Here is a 23,296-nt window from a genome sequence, read left to right as displayed (position 1 = left end):
AGGGACATGGTCAGGGGCCTCACCGGGCATGGGGGGGCAGAGGGACAGGGTCAGGGGCCTCGCCGGGCGTGGGGGGGGGCAGAGGGACAGAGTCGGGGCTTCGCCGGGCATTGGGGGGGGACAGTTGGGCAAGGGCAGAGATGCTCCCTTCCCAGATGGGCCTGGACAGCCCTCACCTTGGGCGCCTCTTCCTCCAGGTGGGTCTCCAGGTCACTCCAGCTATTGTCACTCAGGGTCCTGACCACCACCTCACGGCAACGCCGGGCCCGTGGGGGCACAAAGAGCAGCCACAGGCCCACGTCCTGCCAGGCAAGGGTGCTGTGAGTGCCAGGGCCACGGTGGGGCCCTCCTCACCTGCCCCGACCCGCCCCGGCCGTACCTTCTGGAAGGCCACCCCGTGGGGCTGCAGCTCCAGGACACCACTGAGCAGAGAGTCATGGGGACCCAGAGGAACGAGGCGGGGCTCTGGCAGCCACAGTCGATAGCGGATGGTAACAGGGGTAGCAGTGGCTCCCACAGGGAACTGCAGGCGGACACCGCAGGCCAGGGTCACAGAGCAGCCTAGGGAGGTCACGGCGAAGCTGAGGGAGACAGGGTGGACATCGGGTCAGACGCAGCAGGGTCCCACATGTCTGAGTCTGGCGCCCTGGGCAACTCTAGGAGACCCCCAAGGCACAGGCAGGTGGACAGGGTGACAGGGTGACAGGGTGGACAGACGCTTTTGCAGCCCGGCCCCTCCTCCACACCATACCTGTCCAGATCTGAAGTCAGCAACAGTCTGGGCATTTCTGGGACCACGGGTGTCCCTGTGGAAGGACAGATGGGCTGTTAGGATGGTGATGACACCTGCGTCCTGTCTGTGGTCTGCCCCCGTCCCCACCAGTGAGCCTACCTGGAGGACTGTGGGGGTCGGGGCTAGGCCCACCCAGGGGGTTTCCTTGCAGTCGCACGAAGGGGGCATCCAGTAGCTCGGGGGGGACGTCCCGGAGCTGGTTGTCCCTCAGGTCGAGCCGGGCGAGCAGCGGGAGACGGGCCAGGCCGGCAGGTACCGAGGCCAGAAGGTTGCTGTGCAGAACGAGGAACCGTAGGGACCGCAGGCCCGCTGCAGGGGCGCCAGCTTAGGGCCCGCGGAGGCCACACAGGGCCACCCCAGCCCTGCAGCGCCAGGCCAGGCCGCTCACGCTGGGGCCTCCCAGAGAAGCCCTTTCAGTCTCCGCCCTTTGGCTGGACGAGAGAGCTTGGGCAGGCCTGCACAGGGAGCCTCAACAGCCAGGGAAGTGGGGGGCAAGCAAGGGCTGCCGAGGAGGGCGAAGGCTCAAGGTGGGCCAGCCTGTGCACGCGAGGCCCTGCGCAGGAGAGAGGGCTGTGGGACAGGGCAGGCTGGGCAGTGGCCGACGGGCCATCAGGCCCATCAGGCCCGGGGAGCCAAGGCTGCGACTCACCAAGGGAGGCAGGGAGGCCCTGCAGCCGGTTGGAGGCGAGGTTGAGCTCGGCCAGGCTGCTCAGGCCTCCGATCTCAGGGGGCAGAGCATCCAGAAGGTTCTCAGAGAGATCGAGGCGCTGCAGGCTGGACAAGGACCCCAGGGCTGCGGGCAGCGTTCGCAGGCGATTGTGGGTGGTAGCGAGGAAGGTGAGGGCGGCGAGGGCCCCCAGGGCCTCAGGCAGCTCTGAGAGGCAGTTATGAGAGAGCAGGAGGGCATCCAGGCCACACAACTGCGGGACACAGGCTGGCAATGTCTCCAGGCTGTTGAAGCTCAGGTCCAGGTGGGCCAAGTGGGCTAGGCCACTCAGGCTGGCGGGCAGCGTGGCGAGGGATCCCCGGAGGCAGGCACCCAGAGCATCCCGATGTTGCCCACCTGGGTGGGGGAAAGGCAGACATGGCTCTCAGAGCCAGAGTCCCAGGTCCCAACTCAGTCCTGCCAGCCAGGGAAATAGGTGCATGGAAACACAGACCTCCACCCCAACCCCACTTAGACAGCGAGAGATGGACACAGATACTGGACAGTCACCAGCAAATGAAAGGCAGCGACAGACAACACAGCCTCGTCTCGGCTGACAGTCACCACCCGTGACCCACCCCAGGAGAAATACCCACACTGGGGTCTGCTGGAGACCCCACTGGCAGCTGCCAGGCCCAGGAGCCCAGGCTCAGCCAGCTTCCTCTCGGGGCAAAAGGGGTCGGGCAGTGCTGCGCACAGAACAGCGATGAGGCTGGGACCGGGGTTTGCCTTTCAGGACCAAGAAGCAGAGGCAGGAGCCAGCGATGCGGCTGGGACCAGGTGGGGCTCACCTTTGAGGACCAGGGAGCGGAGGCGTGGCAGGCTCCAGGGCAGACGGGCCAGGGTGGCCTGCAGCAGCTGAGGGTCCTCGTGGCCACTCAGCTGCAGGAACTCCACCTCCAGCAACTGACGGACCTGCTGGGCACACAGGTGCAGCAGCCGGTGGCAGCCCCTGGGGTGTAGGTCCAGGCTCAGCCGGTTCCCAGCCAGGAGAGGGGGCGCCCCCAGCCTCGCATCCACAGCATCTGTAACGGTTCCTGCCGCATCTTCTACAGCCGCTGTCTTGGGCTCCAGCCCCTCCGCCACTGCAGCCATCGCCCACCGGCTGTCCTCGGGGGCCAGGCATGTCCCAGCTTGCCAGGCAGGCCTGCTCAGGCAGGGCCCAGGGAGGCTGCAGAGTCAGGGGGAGGAGCGGGTAGGAGGGGGCTGGGCGTCCTCTAGCCAGAGGAAGGGGGACTCTGGCTGGGGAGAGCTCTTGAGCCAGGCCAGCTGGTCCAGAGCCCAAAGCCTAGGCTGCTGGACAGATAATCGCTGAAATGGGACCGGGGAATAGGACTCCCCAAGGCTGGGAAGGCAGCAAGCAGGGAGACCTCTGTGTGCAGAGGGGCCTGGGGACATGCTTGAGGGAGAGGGGAAAAGTGAGGCTTCACGTCCCAAATCTGGAAACTTGACAAGGGACTCCTAGAGGTGTCAGGTCCTATTCCACCCCCCACCCCCTCTGGGTCCAGCCCCACCTCCAACCTTCACATTCCTCGGCTTTGACCAGAGGTCCCGGCTCTCATCTAACACGTGGGGCCGGTGTTCCAGGCAAGGGCCGGGTGATCGTGCCCGCGTATGTCAGAGCAGCGAGTGTGAGGGGGTTCCTAAGGACCGGACCCCACTTCCTGGCGCCTGGAGGTGGGCTCCCCGCCACTTCCAGCTCGCACCTCGGTCCGCGGAGAAGGTCGGTGCACCGCGCAGTCGCGGCCCCCACCGCTCGGGTAGGGTCCCGGGCGGGAGAGCGCGCCCTCCCCGAGCCGCCCTCCCCGGCGCGCCCGCGACCCGCGCGTCACCTGCTCCCGGCGGCGCGTTTCCGGGTCCCGCCGCATCGGAAGCTCGCCTCATATCCGGCGAGGGTCCGCAGGCCGGGATCTCAGTGTCCCTCCCGCCCCGCCCGCCCGCCCGCCCTCCGCCGGTCGCCGCCCTGCTGCACTCAGCTTCCTGTAGGCCTGCGTGCCTCTGCCGTCCAGCCTTCCGTGGGAGGGCCCGCGTTGCGCACCACCAAACCCAACCTTTCAGAGGTTCTCTCGGGCCCTGGGCCCGCTCAGCTCTAGGGCTGTGCATTCTCGGCCCCATGCTGAAATGAGCTAGTGCGATCTCTGGCTGCAGGGGGTATTGGGTGCTGATCAAAGCTGCTGCCCCACACCACCTCCTGCCAGAGGACAGCTCTGAGAATGTCCCTAGCCAGCCCCAAAGGCCTCCTCTCAAGCCCTGCAGAGCCTGGGCCCCAGCTGCAATGGCCCTCCTTTTAGGGTGATCACTGTGGGTCACATGCCCCCAGCAGTGGACTTCCTCACATGCTGCCTCCTATCTTTCCGCATCTCACAAGGAAGGAAAAGGCGGCTCCGAGAGATCAGATGTTGCCCAAGGCCACTAGCTGGTGAGTGCCAAAGCCAAGAACCTCAAACCAGGTCTGTCTGACTCTCAAGAGAACCTTCCCCACTCCCGCTTCCTCACCCCGCACAGTCGGTGCCTATAAACGGACACATGAACACATCTGCTTCTGCCTGTTCTGCCCCAAATGATACCGTGTGCACCCTCTTTCCTCCACCCTCGCCAGCTACCGCCATCCCTCCTACCCGGATGGGCAGTTCCCACCAGGCCTCCATTCTCCCCAGCTCCTATCCCCCCTTCAGTTTCCACATAGCTGCCAGAAGAATTTAAAACAAACAAACAAAAAACCAATCACAGGAACATTATTCAGTCTTAAAAAGAAATGAAATCCTGACACATGCTATAACGTGTTTGAACCTTGAGAGCATTACTCTAAAGAAACAAGCCAAACACAAGAGGACAAATGCTGTATGACTCCACTTCTGTAAAGTCTCTAGAGCAGTCAAATACATAAAAACGGAATGCAAAATGGTGGGGGCCAGGGGCTGGGGGAGGGGAATGGGGAGCTATTGTTTAATGTGTATAAGAACTTGAGAAGTTCTGGAGCTAGATGGGGGTGATGATTGCACAACGTCAATGCACGTAGTGCCCCTAAATTGCATGGTTAAAATGGTAAGTTTTACGTTATGTATTATTTTACCATTTAAAAATTTAAATAAAAACAATCACAACACTTGCTTGTGTGATTGCAGTAAAGTCCCATCCTTCCCAAATGGTTTCCCCACTTTACCGCAGCTGTGTGACCCTGAGCAAGAAAACCTTTCTACGCCTGACTTCATCTATACGATAAGGATACCGTGTGGCTTGCGTTAACAAACCAGTGCTTGGCGCTAACACGCGGGTTCACCTGCTGTCAGAGCCCGCATGGGCTGGCTGCTGCCTCTGAACCCATCTCCGGCCACCTTAGTTGGGCCTTTGCATCTGACCCCTGGGGGCTGATGCTCGCCCCACATCTTCGCAGGGCCGGCTCCTTCTCATCCTTCAGCCCCGTGACAGTGTCAGCCTGGGACTGCCTCGTTTATTTACTTTGTGTGTCCGCGCACTAGAACCTGAGTTCTGCGGAGGCAGAACCGGGCCTGTTCCCTCTCAGGACTGACGCCAGCCTGCAGCAGGGTTCCTGACACGGAGAGTGAATGAGTGACGTGTGCTACGTCCGTGTGGACCCTGAGGTCTGTCCCGAGCCGACAAGGCCAGGGCAGGGGGTGGGGGTGGGGGGAGTCACGTGGGCTTCGGCACTCTTGGCTCCGCTCCTCGGGGCGGCGGTGACAGGGCCTCCCAGCTTCGGCTGGAGCTCCCACCAAGGCGCTGGGGGGAAGCAGCAGCTCGGATCGGCGGTGTGAGCGCGCGGAGCAGCTCGCCCACCCCACTGGGCGAGCCGGACAGCGAACTCCTGTTCCCGCGGCTGGGAACCACCTGAGACCCGGAGAAGCAGCGGGCTGGACCAGTGCAATAGCGCCCGGGCCACGTGCGGCCCGCGCAGGCAGCAGCGTAACCGCGCTTCCGGTAGCCATGCGCCATGGGACTTGTAGTTTGCCGGCCGCGTCAGCCTCTCCCGCAGAGATGCGTCCTGGGCGTGAAGGCTGCGCTGCATGGTGGGAGCTGTAGGCGCCGCGTGGCATCCTGGGAGCCCTGAAGGGAAAAACTCTGCACTTCGGACTCGCGTCTCGCTCTGCCCCGCTTCCCCCAGGGATCTCGGGGGCACTCACCCCACTGTATCCAAGAAGGCGTCCCGGAACTGCCTTTCGCCTTTGCGGTGGTGGTTGCGGGACAAGACGGGATAATGGCGTCACCTGCGTCCTCCTGGGCTAGGCACCGTCTGACATCACTAGGAGGCGCCCTGAAGGGGCGCTGCGCGCAGGTTCCGGAGGCTTCTGGGTAGCGAATTATCCCCGCCCCCCGCACCGGCGCCTTCCTTTCCGTGCCTAACGCCGCCGAAGTCGCACGCGCGAGGCTTCTCCGCCGCCGCCAAGTTAGTGGGGCGGGCAGGCCGGGGCGCGGGCCGGGCCGGGAGTGCTGCGGAGGGAGGGAGGGAGGGAGGGAGGGAGGGAGGGCGGGCGGGGCAGGGCGCGAGCCGAGCCTCTGCGGGGTCCCCGGACCGAGCCACGCGCGGCCGCGCACGGGCCGGGGTGGGGGCGGGAGGTCTCCCCATAACGCCGCCGCCCTCTCCTCGCGCCGCAGGATGCGCTACGTTGCCTCCTACCTGCTGGCCGCCCTCGGGGGCAATTCCTCCCCCAACGCCAAGGACATCAAGAAGATCCTGGACAGCGTGGGCATCGAGGCGGACGACGACCGGCTCAACAAGGTAGCCGCCTCGCTGGGGCCCGAAGCCCCCGGTCTGCTCTGTACTCCGTACAGGGGGACCCCTCCCTTACCCGACCCGGCGTTTCCCTTTGGGAAAGTGTAGGTTTCTGCTGATTTCTGCCAGCCCATATGGTTTTGGGGTTGCCTTGATGTACTGGTACAGCCCGAAGGAAGAAAAAGTGGGGGTGAAGCCAGATCTCAGCGTGGCTCAGTAGAAACACAAGTCACGTGTAATTGAAGGTTTCTTAATTTTTTTTTTTAATGAGAGCGGTGATGTTCACCTTGATCTGGTTTTCTTTCACCCAACTTGGTGAAAGTTACTTTGACACGTGTTGAGTGTAAAGAGAGACATTTTGCATCTTTTCTCAGCAGTAAGTTTTGGTGTTAGTTTTTACATGCAGGGCGTCTCAGTTCACCTGTCCTGCGTCGGTCGTGACGGCTGTGCTGGGTCCAGGGGTGTGATGGTAGGCCTCTCGTAAACTAGGCCACTCCTCTCTTTTAGGTCATCAGCGAGCTGAACGGAAAGAACATCGAGGACGTCATTGCCCAGGGTGAGGTTCTGTCCGGGGCTTTCGTTTTCATGGTCCATTCTAATTCCTGCCGGTCAGCCTGTGACCTGCCAGGTTTCGCTTGTGGACCAGAGCACCTTAGAAGCCTTACCCAGAGGAGTGAGCAGGGTTTCAGTGGGCTCAAGCCGCGGGCGCTTCTAGACAGTTCTGGGACAGGGCGCCCGTGCTCTCACTGGGCTTTTGTAAACAAGTCTTTCCACCCCTTCTTGGGGTGCTAGGGCTGACCACAGGCCCCTGCCCTGTGATATCAGACTGGAGTATGTGGGATTTGTCTGGAAGTTGAGCTCTTGGGGAGCTGTTTCTGTCCTTGGGTCCGTGACGGGGCAAAACCAGTTCAGCAGACAGTCTGATCTGTGAGCTCGCTGCTGGACACTGGGGCAGCGGACTTTACCTGCCTGATTGTAAACATGTTTGTCTAGCTTACCTCCAGGGTAGGGCGCTGTGGTCTTGTAGCCCTGCTGGAGAGACTCCTAGAAGCCAGTTTCTGGCAGTGGCAACAGACTCTCCTGTGTCGGAGAACAGGAACCTATGACATGGATCCTAATACGTTGGGCTAAGTGTCTGGTTACTTTTTTTTTTATTTACTTTGTGGTACGCGGGCCTCTCACTGTTGTGGCCTCTCCCGTTGCGGAGCACAGGCTCTGGACGCGCAGGCTCAGCGGCCATGGCTCACGGGCCCAGCCGCTCCGCGGCATGTGGGATGTTCCCGGACCAGGGCACGAACCCGTGTCCCCTGCATCTGCAGGCGGACTCTCAGCCACTGCGCCACCAGGGAAGCCCTCGTTACTCTTGAGTAACATTGAGGCCGGGCTCCTGCTGTGGTCTCACCTCTCCCTTCTGATTTCTGTAGGTATTGGCAAGCTGGCCAGCGTGCCAGCTGGCGGGGCTGTGGCCGTCTCTGCTGCCCCAGGAGCTGCAGCTCCTGCTGTGGGTTCTGCCCCAGCCGCAGGTAAGTGGAGGCTCAGGCAGCTGTCTCTGCAGACACACTGGGGTCTTTGCTGGGAGTGTGGCCTGCACCGCGGGCATTTCTCACCATGCTCTTTCTCCCCGCAGCAGAGGAGAAGAAGGAGGAGAAGAAGGAGGAGTCAGAAGAGTCAGATGACGACATGGGGTTCGGCTTGTTTGACTAGAGCCCACACCTCTGCAAATAAAAATCTGTTGGCGCATTTCTTGAGCTGCCTGTGAGCCCCTCGCCAGAGTGTGGTGTCCGCACCCCAGTCTCATCCCGGGACGGGTCCGGCCCTTGCGCGATGAGGCGGAGCGCGCTGCCTGGAGAGCCAGGAGCGGAGTGCCTGGACGGGGGGCACTTTCTGTGTGTCTTGAGTGTGGCCAAGCCTTGAGTCCCCTTCTTGGGCATGGTCCTGGCTCCTGTGCACTGCCAGGGCCTTCCTAGGAAATGAGGCCTTCAGGGCGACACCCATGAACACTTGAAAAGCCGGGGTGGGTGGTTTCTGCTCTGTGAGGTGGGTCAGGCTAGTTGAGGTCAGCAGCTCCCGCAAGGCTGAGAGAGCCTCAGTTACGCACAGGAAATGTGCTGGTGGGTGTGTGGTCCCCAGATGTCAGTGTGGGGGTCAGTGCCCCGGCTCCGCCTCTCCCCTGAGCAACTTGGACTTACCTCCTCTGAGCCTGTGTCCCCAGCTGTCTGGTGGGCCAGTACCTTGGCTGGGTAGATTCAGAAGTGGTTTGTGGGCAGCAGTGTTGGGCTGCGTGCTTGCTTGTCGGGCCTGCCCATGCTCTTTCTGCCAGGCTCTGGCCTAGAATGTGAGGCATAGGGGAGAGGCCCTCCCACTGCCCACCCAAGCACCATCCTGGCCCTGCAGTGCAGCTATTGGCAGTCGCCCACCAGTGCCAGGCCACCCAGTAGATCTCAGCTTTGTTTTCTGAAGGCTGTGGTGTGGTGGGCACCTGTCATGTGCCCACCACATGGTAGGCCGGTGTGAAGGAATTGCTTCTATGGGCTTGTAGTTCTGGAGGAGAGTAATGAGTGTGGCACGAGACAGCAGGGCTGGGTGCGTGGGGGGCCCTCCCTCAGGAAGAGGCCCCAGGGCAGGGGTGTTCATGGGTGGGGGGAGAGGGCTGAGGGCCTTTTTGCTACCCAGAGAAGTGGGGATTAGAAGAGGGCCTCGGGGGAGGGGGTGTGGGACATGGGGCTAAGGGGGAATGAGGAGTCCTAGCAGTGTGGGCTGCAAGGGGAAAGTATGAGTGGGGTGAGAGGTGGGGCTGTGGATACCCAGAGACACAGGTGGCAAGGGGCCATGGTCCAAGGTTAGGGTAGAGACGGCCCACCAGAGGAGTGACGCGGGGTCCAGGGGCAGAGCTCACAATCCCAGCCTTGGAGGCTGAGCAGAAGGGCCCTATGTGGGCCAGAGGACACCGTGGGAGTGGGGGCATGACACCTCCCTGGCAGTCAGCAGATACCAGGGCTTCTCCTCTGTGCAGACGGGGAGGGGGGCAGGTCCACTCCCACCCCCAGCCAGGATTCTAGGAAGATCCACCCTGTTTCTGGCTGCAGAGCTCCTGGGGCCTGGTGGGAGGGAGGGATATGTACCCAAAACAAGTCAGCCAGGGTGTGGAAATGGGAGCAGAGGTCTCCCGGCACTGGGGTAGTGCCACCCTCCAAGCCCCACAGTCCCTTGGAAACGGGGAGGGCATGGGCTCTGGCCTCTCCTTGGAGCAGGTTGCAGGGATGGCCTGCTTAGGTTCCTGGCTCAGCTTGCACCGTCCCAGTCCTCCTTGGCACCCTGGTGAACCCCTGAACTTCGCAGGCTGGCCCTGGGGGTCTGTTCCATCCCCACTGTGTCACACCCCTTGTCCCCTGCTGCATCCAGCAGCATCCCCAAGGGCTCAGCCACCCTTATGGGGCCACATCCTCTGCCCTGCGCCTCCATCCCACCCAAGCATTTGGGGTTCTAAGTCAAATTCCCTCATCCCCCTGCCTTCCCCATTCCCAGCATCCACAGCACCCAGACCTGGGCTCCCCTCTCCTAATTCCCCCACCCAGGGCCTTTGAACGTCCTGTAGGTGGGTGGCCCTTTGCTTTCCCATGTTAATAGTGTCCACACACCTCTTCGCCCTTCTCAGTCCTTATCTGAACTTAATAGAAACCATCTCTCCCACTCCCTCCCCCAAGTGGGGCAGGGTTTGTGTAGACTTTGCTCACTGCTCAGGGGCACCAGTGCTGGCCCCCATGCCAGGCGCACATGGTGCTAAGCATGGGTGGCTTGGAGCACAGAGGCTGAGGACTGGGTGGCATGACGCCAGAAGGCCCTGTCCTGGGGAGGCCCTGCTCTGGCTTCACCTGGGCCTCGGGGCTGGGGGTCGTGCAGCCCCAAGCTGGGTCCTGAGCCAAGCTCCAGCCAGAGGAGCTAGTGTTCCTGGGGAGACGGATGCACACTGGCTGCCCACTGCCCAGCACAGACAAGCCCTTCGTTTGGGAGGTGGGGTGAGGTGCAGGGCTGGCCCCTGGATCCAAGCCAGTTTAGGCCTGCCCTACAGTCCAGGAGAAAAATGCGGAAGCTGGCAGGAGGTGACATCACCAGGAATGTTCCACCTGTTGGGGCAATTAGGCGGGACAGGGCTTGAGTCATACCCACGTAGACCCCACAGCCTGAGGAGCTGGGGCAGGACGCAGGTCGAACCCAGGTTAGTGCCAAGGTGGAGCTGGGCGCGTGGCGGGCAGGGCTGGGTCGGGATGTCCGGTGTGGGTCTGCCACGCCGGTGTTATCTCTAGAAGTCTATGTGTGATTCGCGTGCGCCCTGTATGTTCATGGGTAAGTCTGTGGATAAGTCGGTGCGTCCTTCAGGTCCCTGACCCACGGCGAGCTCCGCAGTGTCCCGGGTTGGTGTTGTAGGCCGACCCCCGAGGGAGGGGGCGGATGCTGCCCAGACAGCAGGGCCCTCCCCTCGTGGGTATCCAGCTCAGACTGCGGTCGTCCCGGACCTGAGCTCGACCATCTCCACACCTCTGGGCCACTTGGTGTCCCCTCCCGCCGTCGACGATGGCGGGGTGGGGAGGTGGGGAGGCAGCGGGAGGTCAAGGTTGTGGACTCTCGTCCGGGCCTGGCCAGTGTCTTTGGCGGGGCCGCAGGTGTCGCGTCTCAGGGCCCAGTGGCCTGGACAGCGGGCGGCGAGGTGGTGGTGGGGGGGGGGGGGGGGGGGGCGGGGTCCCAGAGCCTGGGCCGGGGCTCCGGGCGGGGTCTCTGGGTCGAGACGGGCTTCCGGAGAGGGGCGTGGTCTCGGGGCCGGGCTTCGGCCTGGGTGGGCCCTCGGGGCCAGGGACAGGGCTCCAGGGCCCGCCCCGAGGGCGCGGCCGTTCCCCGCGCGTCCCAATTGGGCCGCGCGTGCCGGCTCCGCCCCGCCCCCCGCTAAAATCACCGCCACCGCCTCCTCCTCCTCCCCCGGCAGCTTCTCCAACTCCGCCGGCTGAGACCGCGAGCCACAGCGACTGCGGGGCCGGCCGGCCGGCTCTGGCCCCGGCTCCAGAGCGAGCGGCGAGCGCGCGGCGCACAGCGAGGCCGGCCGCCCGCGGAGCCCGGAAGCCCGGCGGGCCGCCGCGATGTTCCCCAGGGAGACGACATGGAACATCTCGTTCGCAGGCTGCGGCTTCCTCGGTGTCTACCACATCGGCGTGGCCTCCTGCCTCCGCGAGCACGCGTCCTTCCTGGTGGCCAACGCCACGCACATCTACGGCGCCTCGGCCGGGGCGCTCACGGCCACGGCGCTGGTCACCGGGGCCTGCCTGGGTGAGCGGGCCGGCGGGGGCTGGCGTGTGGTCTTCGTGAGCGCGGAGGGCCCCACTCCGTCCGCACAGAGCAGCGGCCCGGGCCGCGGGGACCGTGGGGGCCTTGGGGTCTCTGCCCGGGACCCCGACCGAGGCTCCAATGCCGGACGCCGACGAGGGGCGGGGCCTGCCTTGTTTTCTTCCGAGGGTGCCCGGGGATTGGGGTAGGGCCCTGCGCGCCTCGGAGCGGAGGCTGCCACCTAGGGCCCGCCCCTCGGGCGCAAAGGTTGGGGGGCGGGCAGGTGCAGCACGAGCTCTTTCGTTGGAAAGAGAAAGTAGTTCGTGGGCGGGACCGCGAGAGTCGGGGGAGAGGCCTAGGCCGTCCTCCTGCCCCGGGCATCCGGCCGGGTGGCAGCGGTCACTGTCTCCTGGGGCTACGGCATTCCGGACTGCCATGGCCCCGGGGCTGGGAAAGGGTTGGCCTCTGAGGAGCGCGTCCGGGCACTGTGGCCTGGTGCCTCCCGAGGGCGCCTAGAGGAGGAGCCGGCAGGTCAGACCTGGGCCCGGCCAGCGCAAGCTCTCTGCCGCCCTCGCCTTCCTGGCGCACGGCCCACTGTGGGCCTGGGGCCCTCTGTGGACTGCGGCCAGACGTTTTTGCCCACCCCGTGGGGTGAGAGGTGCTTTAGGACTCTGCAGCCCCGGAGTCGGCTTCCTCCACCCGCACGCTTCCGGCGGCCAGCGCGAGTGATGTTTGCAGCACACGGAGTCCTCCAGGAGTCCTGGGAGTGCTGCCCGGCCCCCAGCCGACTAGGGCAGCCAAAGTAACAGAGAGGCCATGAGCTTCTGGAATGCCCTGCCCATCAGGAGCCTGTCCAGTGCTCTCTGCACCCTGCCGGTGGCCTTTCCCCTGAGGAGGGTGGGGTGGAGGGACACAGCCCTGCATTCTTGGGACCTGGGAATTCACCACTGTGGCCCTGCCCCTCCTCCTCACGGAGGCTTTCAGGCCAGTGCTTCCCAGACCGCCGTGCTGGTCTCAGGTCCGTGGTACCTCGCTGAGGACATGGTCCCATGGCGCCTCCCCCTCCCCACTCCCAAGAATCCTCTTTCTCACGGGTGGGAGTGGTCTTGGGCAGCTGGAGTCCCCACAACTTGGCGGGTGTTGGCTCCACGCTGCCCCCCTCCTGACCTGGGGGATGGTCCTCAGCTCCTCCCCAAGGCCTTGCTACTCCCTGACTAGCCCTGGGCCTGCTCCCACCCTGGCTTTGTCCCAGGCCAGTGCCCATGGGCCCCCAGGAGGAATGTCGGGGGGTTGCTTGCTCTTGGCTGCAGTGGGATGCGAGTGTGCTTCCCCAGGAGTGATGCGGCCCCGCTACGTCCCACCTCAGGCCCCTGGGCCTGTGGGGCCCCTGGGCTGCGCTGGGGTCAGTGCATCTGGATCCGGCCAAGCGGGTGAAGGCTGAGCCTGGTCAGAGCTGAGCCTCTGCCTTCTACCCTTCCCCGGGGTGGGGGCTGGGTGCCATGTCATGCCAGGCCCAGTGACTCACAGATCAGAGCGGGCAGTTGGGAAATACGGGCAGAGGGTAAGTCGTGGCCCCAGCTGTCTGCCCTCCCAGCAGCCCCTCTCTCCCCAGGAGCAGGTGGCAGAAGCCCCAGCTGTGGGCCAGGCTCCACGGTGGACACTGAGACTCCTCTAGGGTAGAAAGGGGTGCCGAGAGTCTGTGCCGTGGACCCTGGGTCTGGAGCCCTGGGGAATGTGCGAAGCCCAGGAGTGCTGGCCCCTGACCCTTGCCCCTGCTGCTCCAGGGGAGGCTGGTGCCAACATCATTGAGGTGTCGAAAGAGGCCCGGAAGCGGTTCTTGGGCCCACTGCACCCCTCCTTCAACCTGGTGAAGATCATTCGGGGCTGCCTGCTAAAGACCCTGCCTGCTGACGGCCACGAGCGCGCCAGCGGCCGCCTGGGCATCTCCCTGACCCGCGTCTCCGATGGCGAGAACGTCATTATAACCCACTTCAACTCCAAGGAGGAGCTCATCCAGGTGGGCCCTGGGGGCCACACTGGGGGTTCAGTAGGGACCCCAAGGCCCCTGCTCACTGTCTCCCTCTGTCCCTGCCCCACAGGCCAACGTCTGCAGCACTTTCATCCCTGTGTACTGTGGCCTCATTCCTCCTTCCCTCCAGGGGGTAGTGAGTATCTCCTGGGCACCTTCCCTGGGTGACAAGAGTCGGCTCCTCTGTGGGCTGTGGGACAGGGAGGCGGGGAGGAAGCCATCTGTGCCTCCCCACGCCGGCCCCTCACTCCTGCCTCTGCCCGTTGCCTCACTTCCCCCAGAGTTACTCAAGAGCCAGGCCAGCCCTGCGCAGACGCACCTTTCCTGTGGCTGTTCCCCACCCCCCACTGTCTGGCCATCTGCTCAGTGGCCAGTGCCCAGTGGGTGAAACGCCCAAATGAAATAGCCACGGGGGGGGCAGCCCAGCTGTCCCCGTGTGACCCCGTGTCCCTGCCACAGCGCTACGTGGATGGCGGCATCTCAGACAACCTGCCGCTCTACGAGCTCAAGAACACCATCACAGTGTCCCCGTTCTCGGGCGAGAGTGACATCTGTCCACAGGACAGCTCCACCAACATCCACGAGCTGCGCGTCACCAACACCAGCATCCAGTTCAACCTGCGCAACCTCTACCGTCTCTCCAAGGCCCTGTTCCCGCCCGAGCCCCTGGTGAGGCCAGACCTCCCCGCCGGGCACCGGGGGCGCCGGGGACGGCTCCCCGGGGGCCTCTCCCGGCTACGGCCCGCACAGCCTCTCCACTGGGGCAACCCGTCCAGCCTCTGTCCACCCTGGACCTGGTCCTGAATCCAAGTTAGCTTGCAGTGGGGCAGGGTGGGGTGGTGGTTCAGGGACACTGGGGACTCTATCAGGCACGTCTGGCTCCCCTGCCCCAGTTTATGCATCCCTCTGCCTCAGGTGCTTCGAGAGATGTGCAAGCAGGGCTACAGGGATGGCCTGCGCTTCCTGCGGCGGAACGGTGCGTGGGGGCTGCCTGGGCAGCCGGGTGGGCTCTGCGTGGCCGTCCTCTGTGGGCCAGCCGGCCTCAGCCGTGCTGATCGCCTATCAGGCCCCCCTGCCCCCCCCCCCAGGCCTCCTGAACCGGCCCAACCCCTTGCTGGCACTGCCTCCCGCCCGCCCTCCTGCCCCCGAGGATGAGGACGCACAGGAGGCCGAGGTGGCCACGGAGACGACCGGAGTGAAGGACCACTTGCAGCCACCTGGGGAGGATCACATCCTCGAGCACCTGCCCTCGAGGCTCAACGAGGGCATGTGGGGTTGGCGGGAGCGGGGGGACCTGGGGGGACGGGGGGCAGAGGGGTCCTGGGCTCCACCTCCCTCCCCTACCGACCTCGCACCAACCTCCCTCCTGCATCCACAGCCCTGCTGGACGCCTGCATGGAACCCACGGACCTGCTGACCACGCTCTCCAACATGCTGCCCGTGCGTCTGGCCACGGCCATGATGGTGCCCTACACTCTGCCGCTGGAGAGCGCCGTGTCCTTTACCATCCGGTGCGGGGCAGGGGGAAGGGGTGCAGGGACGAACTCTGGATCATCCCCGGGTGGTGGGCACTCGAGGGAAGAAAAAGGCGGCCGGTTTAAGGGGTTGCAGAGATGCCACGTCGGGGTCCCAGAAGCCAGGCACAGACGGAGGTGGGGTGGGGCGGGTGTGAGGTTTGGGCCACAGCCCCTGAGGCCATGCCTTGTGCCCCGCCCCAGCTTGCTGGAGTGGCTGCCCGACGTTCCCGAGGACATCCGCTGGATGAAGGAGCAGACGGGCAGCATCTGTCAGTACCTGGTGATGCGCGCCAAGAGGAAGCTGGGCAGCCACCTGCCCTCCAGGTGAGCTCCTTGCTGTCCTGTCCACCCCGCCTGCAGCTTCAGGGGCCCCCACGAAAGCCGTCCCTCCCTCCCTCGGTCCTTTCCCCGCCCGCAGGCTGTCGGAGCAGGTGGAGCTGCGCCGCACCCGGTCGCTGCCCTCCGTGCCGCTGTCCTGTGCCGTCTACAGCGAGGCGCTGCCCAGCTGGATGCGCAACAGCCTGTCGCTGGGGGACGTGCTGGCGAAGTGGGAGGAGTGCCAGAGGCGGCTGCTGCTGGGCCTCTTCTGCACCGACGTGGCCTTCCCGCAGGACGCCCTCCGCATGCGCACCCCTGCCGGCGCGGCCCTCGTGCCCCCGCAGCACCCGCCCGGCTCGCCCCCTTGCTGAGAGCCGCCCGCTCCGGCCTTCCCCGCCCCCGGTGCCGAGGGCCGGGCCCCCCCCCCCGGCTTCCCTGCCCCGTGAGGCGGGGCCCCGGGGCCAGCAGAGAGAGGAGATGGGGGTCCCTCACGCTGCCCGAGGGGGCTTTGCTGTCAACCAACCACTAACTCGCTGCACTGAGGAGGGAGGGGAGTGGAGTAGCCCTCCCCTCGCAGAGGGCCCCCTGTCTGTGCCTTAACCTCCCCTTCCAGGCCCCGCCCTGGGGCTGGGGACTCCTGCACCTGCGGCCCCTGCCCAACACCCACACCCGCGAGTGCAGTATTACTCCTGAGAACTTTGCACCTGTTCCTCCCTCTACATTTTTCTCATTTGGCTGAAGAATGTGTGTGAATTATTTATTTTTTGCCAAAGCAGATGTAATAAATGCCGCCGCTCAGCCTTACCTCCTTCACTCGTTGGTGACGCCTCCCCACCCCCGCCGCCCCCAGCTGACCCCCACAGCATCCAGCCACAGGCCAGTACTTCCTGGGCTCCCACTCTCCTGGAGCCTGGCACTCCGGCCCTGCCAGCCGGGCCTGGGGCTCCCCCCTCAAAGCACTGCGGGCTTCCTAGGCTTCAGCCTGCTCCTCTGGCTGGGACCCTTGGGCACAGCTTTCTAAGGGCCAGTGGAAGTATTGGGGACCAAGATCCTTGCAAGATAAAAACAGAACTGTTCAGTTTCTTACCGAGGCGGTGTCTGCACCTCTGCTCCATGGTGCCCTGGGGGCGTGGCGCTGATTTCCCATACTGAGCTCTGGGGGCCTGCTCCACTGGGGGTGTTTGGCCCAAGGCTCTGTGGGTGGTGCAGGTCTTGCCCTTGTCACCCATGAGCCTCTCACTGCGAGGTGCACACACCTCGTTCCCCTGTTCCCCTCCCCCCCCCACTGTGTCCCCAGTCTCCTGCTGGTATACAGGAAGGATCTGGAATGTTGGGCAGGGTGAGGTCTGTGCCAAAGGGGGCTGGATCCTGTTCTGGGGGGGATGAGGTTTCCTGAAGGCCTTCTCTGCCCTGCCTAGGCAGTCTGAGGGGATGTAACCAGCCCTCCTTGGTGATCACAAGGGCCCATGGGGTGACGGGTGCCTGAGCAGAGCTGGGCACTTGGCTGGAGGTCCAGAGCGCTTAGTCCTGCCGGGTTCAGCCGGCACCTGCCCTCCTGCCCTTTCTCCTCGAGGCACGGGGCAGCGGCAGTAGCCCCCAGCCAACAATAACGGTCGGTAGCGCGACTGCAGGACTGGGAGAGCCGGCTCAGCAAGTCCCCGTGCACCTGTGCCAGGGGCCACCCCCACCTTGGTCTCAAGGTCCTGTCCTATAGGTCCAACCTGTTCTAGTTCAGCAGGATCCCAGGCCCCTGAAGAGGCAGAGGCCTCCAGCCCCCCAGCGCTGTCCGGACAGCTCTGCGAGGCCAGCCCCTCCAGGTGGGTGCCAGGCTGGGGCCGGGGAGGAGGACCCCTGGGAAGATGACGGGATTTTTCTCCTCCCCACCTCAGGAAGGTCACACACAGGCCCCACCCAGAACCTTCTGGCAGCCCTCCCCCAACAGGAACCTGAGTCAGGGCTATGCCCCCAAAGGAGTGCTTGGGGCGCCTGCTGAGACGAGGACCTCCCTCTGCTTCCCCCACCCCCAGCCACTCACCCTCACACGCACAGGCATCTATGCCGCTGATTTAAGTACCATTTTCTTGTATAGTACGTGTTTATTGTTTAAAAATGGAAAAAGAAAATTGGAGAAGTATAGGGAAGAAAGGAAAGTCACCCCACTTCTAGAGAAAAGCGTTGAAAATATTTTGGTCTATTTCCTGCCTTTTTCGTGCACACACTTTGGCGCCTTAAATCGGGATCCTGAGGACTGCCCCCCAACTTTGGCCCTGTGCAGGAAGGGTCCCCAGGGTCATCCCCCCACTATGCGCTCGGACTCTGCCAGGACAGACACTCGGGGGTCGGGCCGTATGCAGGGGCGGGGCGGGCTATGAGGCGAGCGCTGGGCCACCGGGGCAATGCCGAGAGGCGGGGACACGGTGGGGACGCGGCGGCGGCTCCGCCAGGGCCGTCGCTGCCGGGGTCCCGGTGCCCGCAGGAGAACAGCCTGGTGAGCAGCAGGTGCGGTGGCAAAGCTCGCAGGTAGCCGCCCGGCCCGTCCCCCCGCCCGCGTTGGCCCCGCACCCCCCGTCACCGCCAGGCGCGCCGATCCCCGCGTGTCGATCCCCGCGTGTCGTGGTCAGGGGCTCCGGGGCCCCTTGGGACACGCGCTGCGGGGGCAGAGTGGGCTAGGCCCCAGGGTGCGGGGGCTCAGGCAGCCCTTCCCCCCCGCTCCCCGGCCCGGCCACAGCGCAGCTTCCGGCTGGGATGGTCCCCCGGTCCCGTGGAGCCCGCCCGGGGAAGGCGACGGCGTGAGGCGGAGACGTCTCCGCCCCTATGTCCCTTCCTCTCCGCCTTTCTCAGCCCTGCCCTCTTTGGAGGTCGCCTCCCGCATCCCCCAGGAATGGGTGGGGAGAGAGAATCACAGTCCTGGACTGGGGGGCGAGGACCAGAGGGTCCCAGGTGGGGGGCTGTCGCCACGCTGGGGGTTAGCTTTGGGAACTCTGGGGTCCAGGTGTCGTCGGAATGACAGGTGGTCTGATTAGGGGGCAGGGCGCCCCCATGGGGAGGGAGGCCAGTCTGGTGGAGAGCATAGTGCCAGCAGGAGAGCCTGTTAAGCTAGACTCTGAGCTTGTTCCTGACAAGGGCCACAGAAGGCATCGTGGCCCAGGCTGGACCCTGCACCTGCACCCCTTGGGGCCTGGTGCCGGTGGGCGGGGCTGCAGGCAGGGAGGGAGGAGCTTCCCCGCCTGCCAGCTGGCTGGAAGCAAGGCCCAGAGGCCCAGACTCAGAGGCTAAGGACTCTATCAGCCAGGATAGGCTGACACTCCCACTGGCCCAGCCCGGCCCAGCCCGGCCCGCCCGGTCTCCAGGCCCCGACTCCAGGACCTGTTCAGCTTCTCTGTGGCTGACCATTCTCTCACCCAAGCCCCCACCTCCTCATTTTCCATCACAAGATCTATAGCTGCCCCCCCCCCGCCCCCACCCCTGCCCCCCAGCACATCCTCTCGTGCACCGGCTGGCTCCCCGGGTGGCCCTGAGCCTGCAGGCTCCACCCATGCCACCTTGTGCCAGCCCCACCACCTGCAATTGGGCCACACCTCCCCCAGCTGCCCCTCCTCTCTGGGCCTCCACCTTCCCATCCCCACCGCTCCAACTTAGCCCTCAGCCACCTTTGCCCCTCACCCCTCTGCCTACACTTCTCCTCTCCCCTCATTTCTCAGCTCTGCTCAGGCCCTGACTTCTCCTTGGCTTCACAGCGCCCAAGGCTGAGACCCCCGCCATGGCCAGCCCCGGGAAGCCTGGGGCTGGGGAGAACCAGGAGGAGGAGGGGTGGGACAAGGGGCACGCCCCAGGGCCACTGGCAGCGACACTAGAGCAGGCCCAGGAGCTGTTTCTGCTGTGCGACAAGGAGGCCAAGGGCTTCATCACCCGGCACGACCTGCAGGTGAGCCCCCAGCTCCAAGAGGCCTCCCACCCCAGGGCTGACCTTGGCTACTCAGCCTTGCCATCCTTGCCCGGCCAGGGCCTGCAGAGCGACCTGCCCCTCACGCCCGAACAGCTGGAGACTGTGTTTGAAAGTCTGGACCAGGCGCACACTGGCTTCCTCACCGCTCGGGAGTTCTGCCTTGGCCTGGGTGAGCCCGGCCCCTGAGCCCCACCCCCTACCCCGCTGCTCAGACACCCTCCGCTGGCACACATGGGACTCTCTGGGGCCCACAGCCCACATGGGTGGCAGGCCGTGCTTCTCCCTGGCCTCCCTCCGGAGCACAGGCTGGCGTCTGTACACTCAGGCACCACGGGAAGCCCCCCAGATGCTGTGGCATATGTGGAGATGACCTGCTCCCTGACCCAAACCCAGGTGGGACTGGGAGCCAGGCATGTCTCATTTTGGCCCGAGCCCAGCTGTCACCTCCCATTCCCAGGACAAGAATCAGACCAGAATAAGGAAGAAAAACAGGAAACTGGGCTCAGAGAAAGAGCAGGATATGCGGGGGGCGGGGGTGGGCTGGGCTGGGGGTGGTGACCCAAAGCCGGGTGATCTCTCCCTCCCATGCCCGCAGGGAAGTTGGTGGGGGTGGAGCCTGCCCCGGGTGCTCTGCCCTCCCAGGCTCCTCAGGCTCCAGAGGAAACCTTCGAGGCAGGCTGGTCGGATGTGCGAGGCCCCGGGGGCTCCCTGGAGGAGGAGGACGAGGAGAGATTCTGCTCTGCGCTGGAGCAGCTGGGGGTGGCCCGGGTCCTGGGCGAGTGAGTCGGCACTGGCCCGGCTCCCGTCACCCTCACCTGCTCTCTGTCCGCCTGCATGCTGCCTGTCCACGTCGCCTGCATGTCTGTTCCCAGGCAGGGTCCCTAGACCGGGTCTGGGCCGCTCCTTCTCTCCCAGCTGCAACTACTGCGTGCCGGGCCTGATTTCCCACAGAATTTGCATTTCAGGAGGCAGCAGCCAGGGCTGCGCCCAGCACAGGCACACCCCTGTGTACACAAGGACACAACCCCACGCACACACTCCTCCTGGCCACACAAGCCCCGCACAGGCACAGACCCCCACAGGGGTGAAAGCACCCAGGAGAGGGATGCCCAGCTTGTGCAAGACTACGGGTGCCTCTGGGGGCTTCTTACCCTGCAGGGTGGGGTGGGGAGTCCCCGCTTCAGCTTCAATCTCTGCCCTCCCACCCCCCACCCCCACGCCCACCTCCACCCCCACCCCCAGGCAGCGGGCAATTCGGACGCTCTGGACCCAGCTGCAGCGTGAGCGACCCGAACTGCTGGGCTCCTTCGAGGACGTTCTGATGCAGGCGTCGGCCTGCCTGGAGGAAGCGGCCCGAGAGCGGGAGGGCCTGGAGCAGGCGCTGCGGCGGTGAGGGCTGGGGGGCTGGGGGCGGCCTGAGGGCCAGGCGGAGGGGCTCTGCGAGGTGGTAGGGGCGGGGCCGAGGGCTGTACCGCTGGCAGGTTCTAAGCAGCTGTCTTACCCCTGGTTTCCCGAAGGCGGGAGAGCGAGCACGAGAGGACGGTGCGATGTCTGTACGAAGATATGGAGCGGCAGCTTGCCGAGCAGCGCCGGCGCCTGCGGAGTCAGGTGGGCCCGCAGCGCCGCCCCGCGCCCAGCCCAACCCCGGACGCGCGGGTCTCCCCGGCCCCGCCTTCTCCGAAGTGGTCCCACCCGCGCCCCTGCCGCTCCGCCGCCGCGGGGGCTCAGGTGTCCCCGCGCGTCCTAGGACGTCCCCCGGGAGGAGCGGAGAGGCCGCCTAGAGCTGGAGCTGCAGAGTCGCGAGCAGGAGCTGGAACGCGCGGGACTGCGGCAGCGAGAGGTGAGCGGCTGCCCGGCGGTCCCGGCCGGGAGGCGTGCACAGCGGTCCAGCCCAGGCCTCATCCTCACCGTCCCCCATGCTACTCCCCGGCGTCCTTGAGGCCCTTGGGCCTACGTTCCCAGCCCCGGAATTGTTGGGAGTCAAGGGCAAACGCAGCATCCCGGGGACGTGCGGGGGTTCTCTCCAGCCTCGATCCCCCCACACCCCAGTTGGAACAGCAGCTGCAGGCCCGGACCACCGAGCAGCTGGAGGCGCAGGCGCAGAACGCCCAGCTGTGGCTGGCCAACGAGGCGCTGCGGGCGCAACTGGAAGGGGTGCAAGAGCAGCTCCGCAGACTGGAGAGCGACTTGCTGGGCCATCGGGAGCAAACCCAACGGTGCTGGGGGGCGGGGATGGGGTTGGGCCCTCAGGGGCGGACTCCGAGAAGGGTCGCGAGAAGGGTCGCGTTTGGAGCCCAGGGCTTCCATCCCACCCCGTCCCAACCCCGCCTCCAGGGTCTCCGTGGGGCAGGGTCCTCCAGGGGGTCGTGGGGCACCCCGAGGAGCCTCCTTGCATCCAAATTACCACCTCCGTCCTGCAGAGACGTGGTCGCGGTCTCGAGGAACATGCAGAAAGAGAAGCTCAGCCTCCTGCGGCAACTGGAACTGCTCAGGTGCGTCAGGAAGGGGTCAGCCCAGCTCCTAGCTCCCAAACAGTCCCTCTCACTGCCCCATCCCACTGCGAGGAAGTCCTTCCTTGTGTCTGCCGTCCATCCATCATGCTGCAGCTCCAGGCAGACACCTCTCTTCTGGTTTGAGGGAGCGCCAGAGCCCGTGCCTGCATTCCCCACCTAGGAATGCTGCCCCTTCAGATCTCTCAGAACCCCTGGACTCCTATTCCCCAGGGAGCTGAACACGAGGCTACGAGACGAGAGGGACGTCTGTGAGGCCGAGCGGCTGGTCAGTGGCCGCAGGAAGGCTCTGACCACGGCCCCCCTGCTGGGGCCCCCCTGCTGCTGTTCCTGCTGTTGTAGTAGCTGGGCTCGCCCCCCCAGACGCGGCTCTGGCCACCTTCCCAGTGCCCGCTGACCAGCCCGAGTGACTCACTGGGCGTTACTTGGTTACTCGGAGAAGCTGCCCCTTGAAGGTGACTCCTCGTGGCTGGGGGCTGCCCATCCTGGCTGTGGGTTCTACCCAGTAGGCTGCCTGGCCCGCCTGACTTGCTGACGTGAAGGAACTAATCCTGGGTGGTCAGGGTCTCACCGTGCCTCCCTGCCGATCCTCACCCTACCCCCATCCCATCAAAACCAGCAGAAAACTCCCTCTTCCAAATAAAGTCCACTGACTTCGACCTCCTCGGCCTCCTGTGTGTGTGTGGGAGCCACAACATTTGAGAGGTACACGCATGAGATTTCCATCGTCCACGCGTGTCCCTGGTCATGTCCCCAAGCCCTCACTGTCCGTCAAAGCTGTAGGAACCAAGGGACTGAGGCCACTGACTCCCAGGAAGCAGCAGGCGGGGTTCCCTGCCCACCCCCAGCCTCAGTCAGCCACCCCCTCCCCATGCCAGTCCTCACACAGTCCTGGGTGGGCTAGCTCAGCCCACTGGAGTCCTGAGTGGAGGCGCCGAGGGTAGGCCTGAGCTGTCCCCCTGCCCCTCCGCCCTGCCAGCGCGAGCCTCGGGCACGGAGCTGGGGATGAGTGCTGCCACCGTCCACGCAGAGCCGCTCCCAGCGACTGTGCCGTCTCAGGGCCCACCTGGGACTCCCCTTCCCTTTCTACTCCCGCTCTCAGCTCCCCAGCGCAGCGGGTGGGCAGCCTCTGCCCTCTCTCCTTCACCTCCCTCCACCACTCCCAGGCGATGCCCTCCAAACTGGACTCTCACACTGACCCCAGGCCTCCCCTCCAGGCCGTCCTCCCAACGGCGCCCAGAGAGGCTCCTGTCTGCATCTGACCGCACCTCCAGAGACTCCCCCCAGGCCCGCATCTGTTCCGTCGACTCCTGCAGCCTCCCGCCCCTCCCCCAGCGCAGCTCCTCCCGAGGGCATGAGCCAGCGGGGCTGTGGGCGCCCCCGGGCCGCAGCCCGCCCGGCCCCCGCCGCCTCGGGCGGAGCCCCGGGGCCCGCC

At 65.0% G+C, this 23,296-nt stretch overlaps 4 protein-coding genes and 1 non-coding gene across 12 annotated transcripts in view; 4 read left to right on the top strand and 1 right to left on the bottom strand.

Annotated features, from left to right (window-relative positions):
- PIDD1 (p53-induced death domain protein 1) overlaps positions 1 to 3,347 on the bottom strand; it is a 5,812-nt gene extending 2,465 nt beyond the window's left edge. For 2 of the 4 annotated variants that reach the window (XM_029208731.1, XM_029208735.1), the window contains exons 1-7: positions 3,014 to 3,325; positions 2,291 to 2,670; positions 1,443 to 1,856; positions 893 to 1,102; positions 752 to 806; positions 380 to 581; positions 177 to 302 (exon numbers count right to left, since the gene is read on the bottom strand). In XM_029208731.1, the coding sequence (XP_029064564.1) occupies positions 177 to 302; positions 380 to 581; positions 752 to 806; positions 893 to 1,102; positions 1,443 to 1,856; positions 2,291 to 2,594 (1,311 nt within the window). In that variant the 5' untranslated portion in view covers positions 2,595 to 2,670; positions 3,014 to 3,325. The other 2 variants (XM_029208733.1, XM_029208732.1) reach the window with 2 other exon arrangements.
- A 2,362-nt stretch (positions 3,348 to 5,709) lies between these two features.
- Positions 5,710 to 7,968, top strand: RPLP2 (ribosomal protein lateral stalk subunit P2). The gene is made up of 5 exons (XM_029206871.1): positions 5,710 to 5,901; positions 6,111 to 6,234; positions 6,736 to 6,784; positions 7,653 to 7,751; positions 7,856 to 7,968. The coding sequence occupies exons 2-5, from the start codon at positions 6,112 to 6,114 to the stop codon at positions 7,930 to 7,932; spliced, it is 348 nt and encodes a 115-aa protein (XP_029062704.1). The 5' UTR covers positions 5,710 to 5,901; position 6,111; the 3' UTR covers positions 7,933 to 7,968.
- On the top strand, positions 6,815 to 6,949 carry LOC114887836. Its single transcript, XR_003791600.1, has one exon. It is a non-coding gene; the product is annotated as a small nucleolar RNA SNORA52 (small nucleolar RNA).
- A 2,377-nt stretch (positions 7,969 to 10,345) lies between the features above and the next one.
- PNPLA2 (patatin like phospholipase domain containing 2) lies at positions 10,346 to 16,209 on the top strand. 2 transcript variants are annotated; one of them, XM_029208618.1, is made up of 10 exons: positions 10,346 to 10,444; positions 11,207 to 11,544; positions 13,326 to 13,558; positions 13,641 to 13,706; positions 14,030 to 14,239; positions 14,486 to 14,546; positions 14,659 to 14,835; positions 14,949 to 15,081; positions 15,289 to 15,411; positions 15,506 to 16,209. In XM_029208618.1, the coding sequence occupies exons 2-10, from the start codon at positions 11,358 to 11,360 to the stop codon at positions 15,774 to 15,776; spliced, it is 1,461 nt and encodes a 486-aa protein (XP_029064451.1). In that variant the 5' UTR covers positions 10,346 to 10,444; positions 11,207 to 11,357; the 3' UTR covers positions 15,777 to 16,209. The 2 variants fall into 2 exon arrangements, with proteins under 2 accessions (XP_029064451.1, XP_029064450.1); XM_029208617.1 differs by having other exon boundaries at positions 14,659 to 14,844.
- A 2,706-nt stretch (positions 16,210 to 18,915) lies between these two features.
- CRACR2B (calcium release activated channel regulator 2B) lies at positions 18,916 to 23,262 on the top strand. 4 transcript variants are annotated; one of them, XM_029209609.1, is made up of 9 exons: positions 18,916 to 19,330; positions 19,409 to 19,520; positions 19,947 to 20,130; positions 20,594 to 20,740; positions 20,869 to 20,959; positions 21,099 to 21,191; positions 21,401 to 21,567; positions 21,772 to 21,843; positions 22,075 to 23,262. In XM_029209609.1, the coding sequence occupies exons 1-9, from the start codon at positions 19,166 to 19,168 to the stop codon at positions 22,256 to 22,258; spliced, it is 1,215 nt and encodes a 404-aa protein (XP_029065442.1). In that variant the 5' UTR covers positions 18,916 to 19,165; the 3' UTR covers positions 22,259 to 23,262. The 4 variants fall into 4 exon arrangements, with proteins under 4 accessions (XP_029065442.1, XP_029065441.1, XP_029065443.1 ...); XM_029209608.1 differs by having other exon boundaries at positions 18,916 to 19,520; XM_029209610.1 differs by having other exon boundaries at positions 18,916 to 19,520; positions 21,379 to 21,567.
- Positions 23,263 to 23,296: the final 34 nt, after the last annotated feature.

The sequence above is a fragment of the Monodon monoceros genome, unplaced genomic scaffold (genome assembly GCF_005190385.1).
Source record: "Monodon monoceros isolate NGI ecotype Baffin Bay Population unplaced genomic scaffold, NGI_Narwhal_1 Super_Scaffold_7, whole genome shotgun sequence".
NCBI classification, from domain to species: Eukaryota; Metazoa; Chordata; class Mammalia; order Artiodactyla; family Monodontidae; genus Monodon; species Monodon monoceros.
This window is presented reverse-complemented; position numbering and strand designations above follow the sequence as displayed.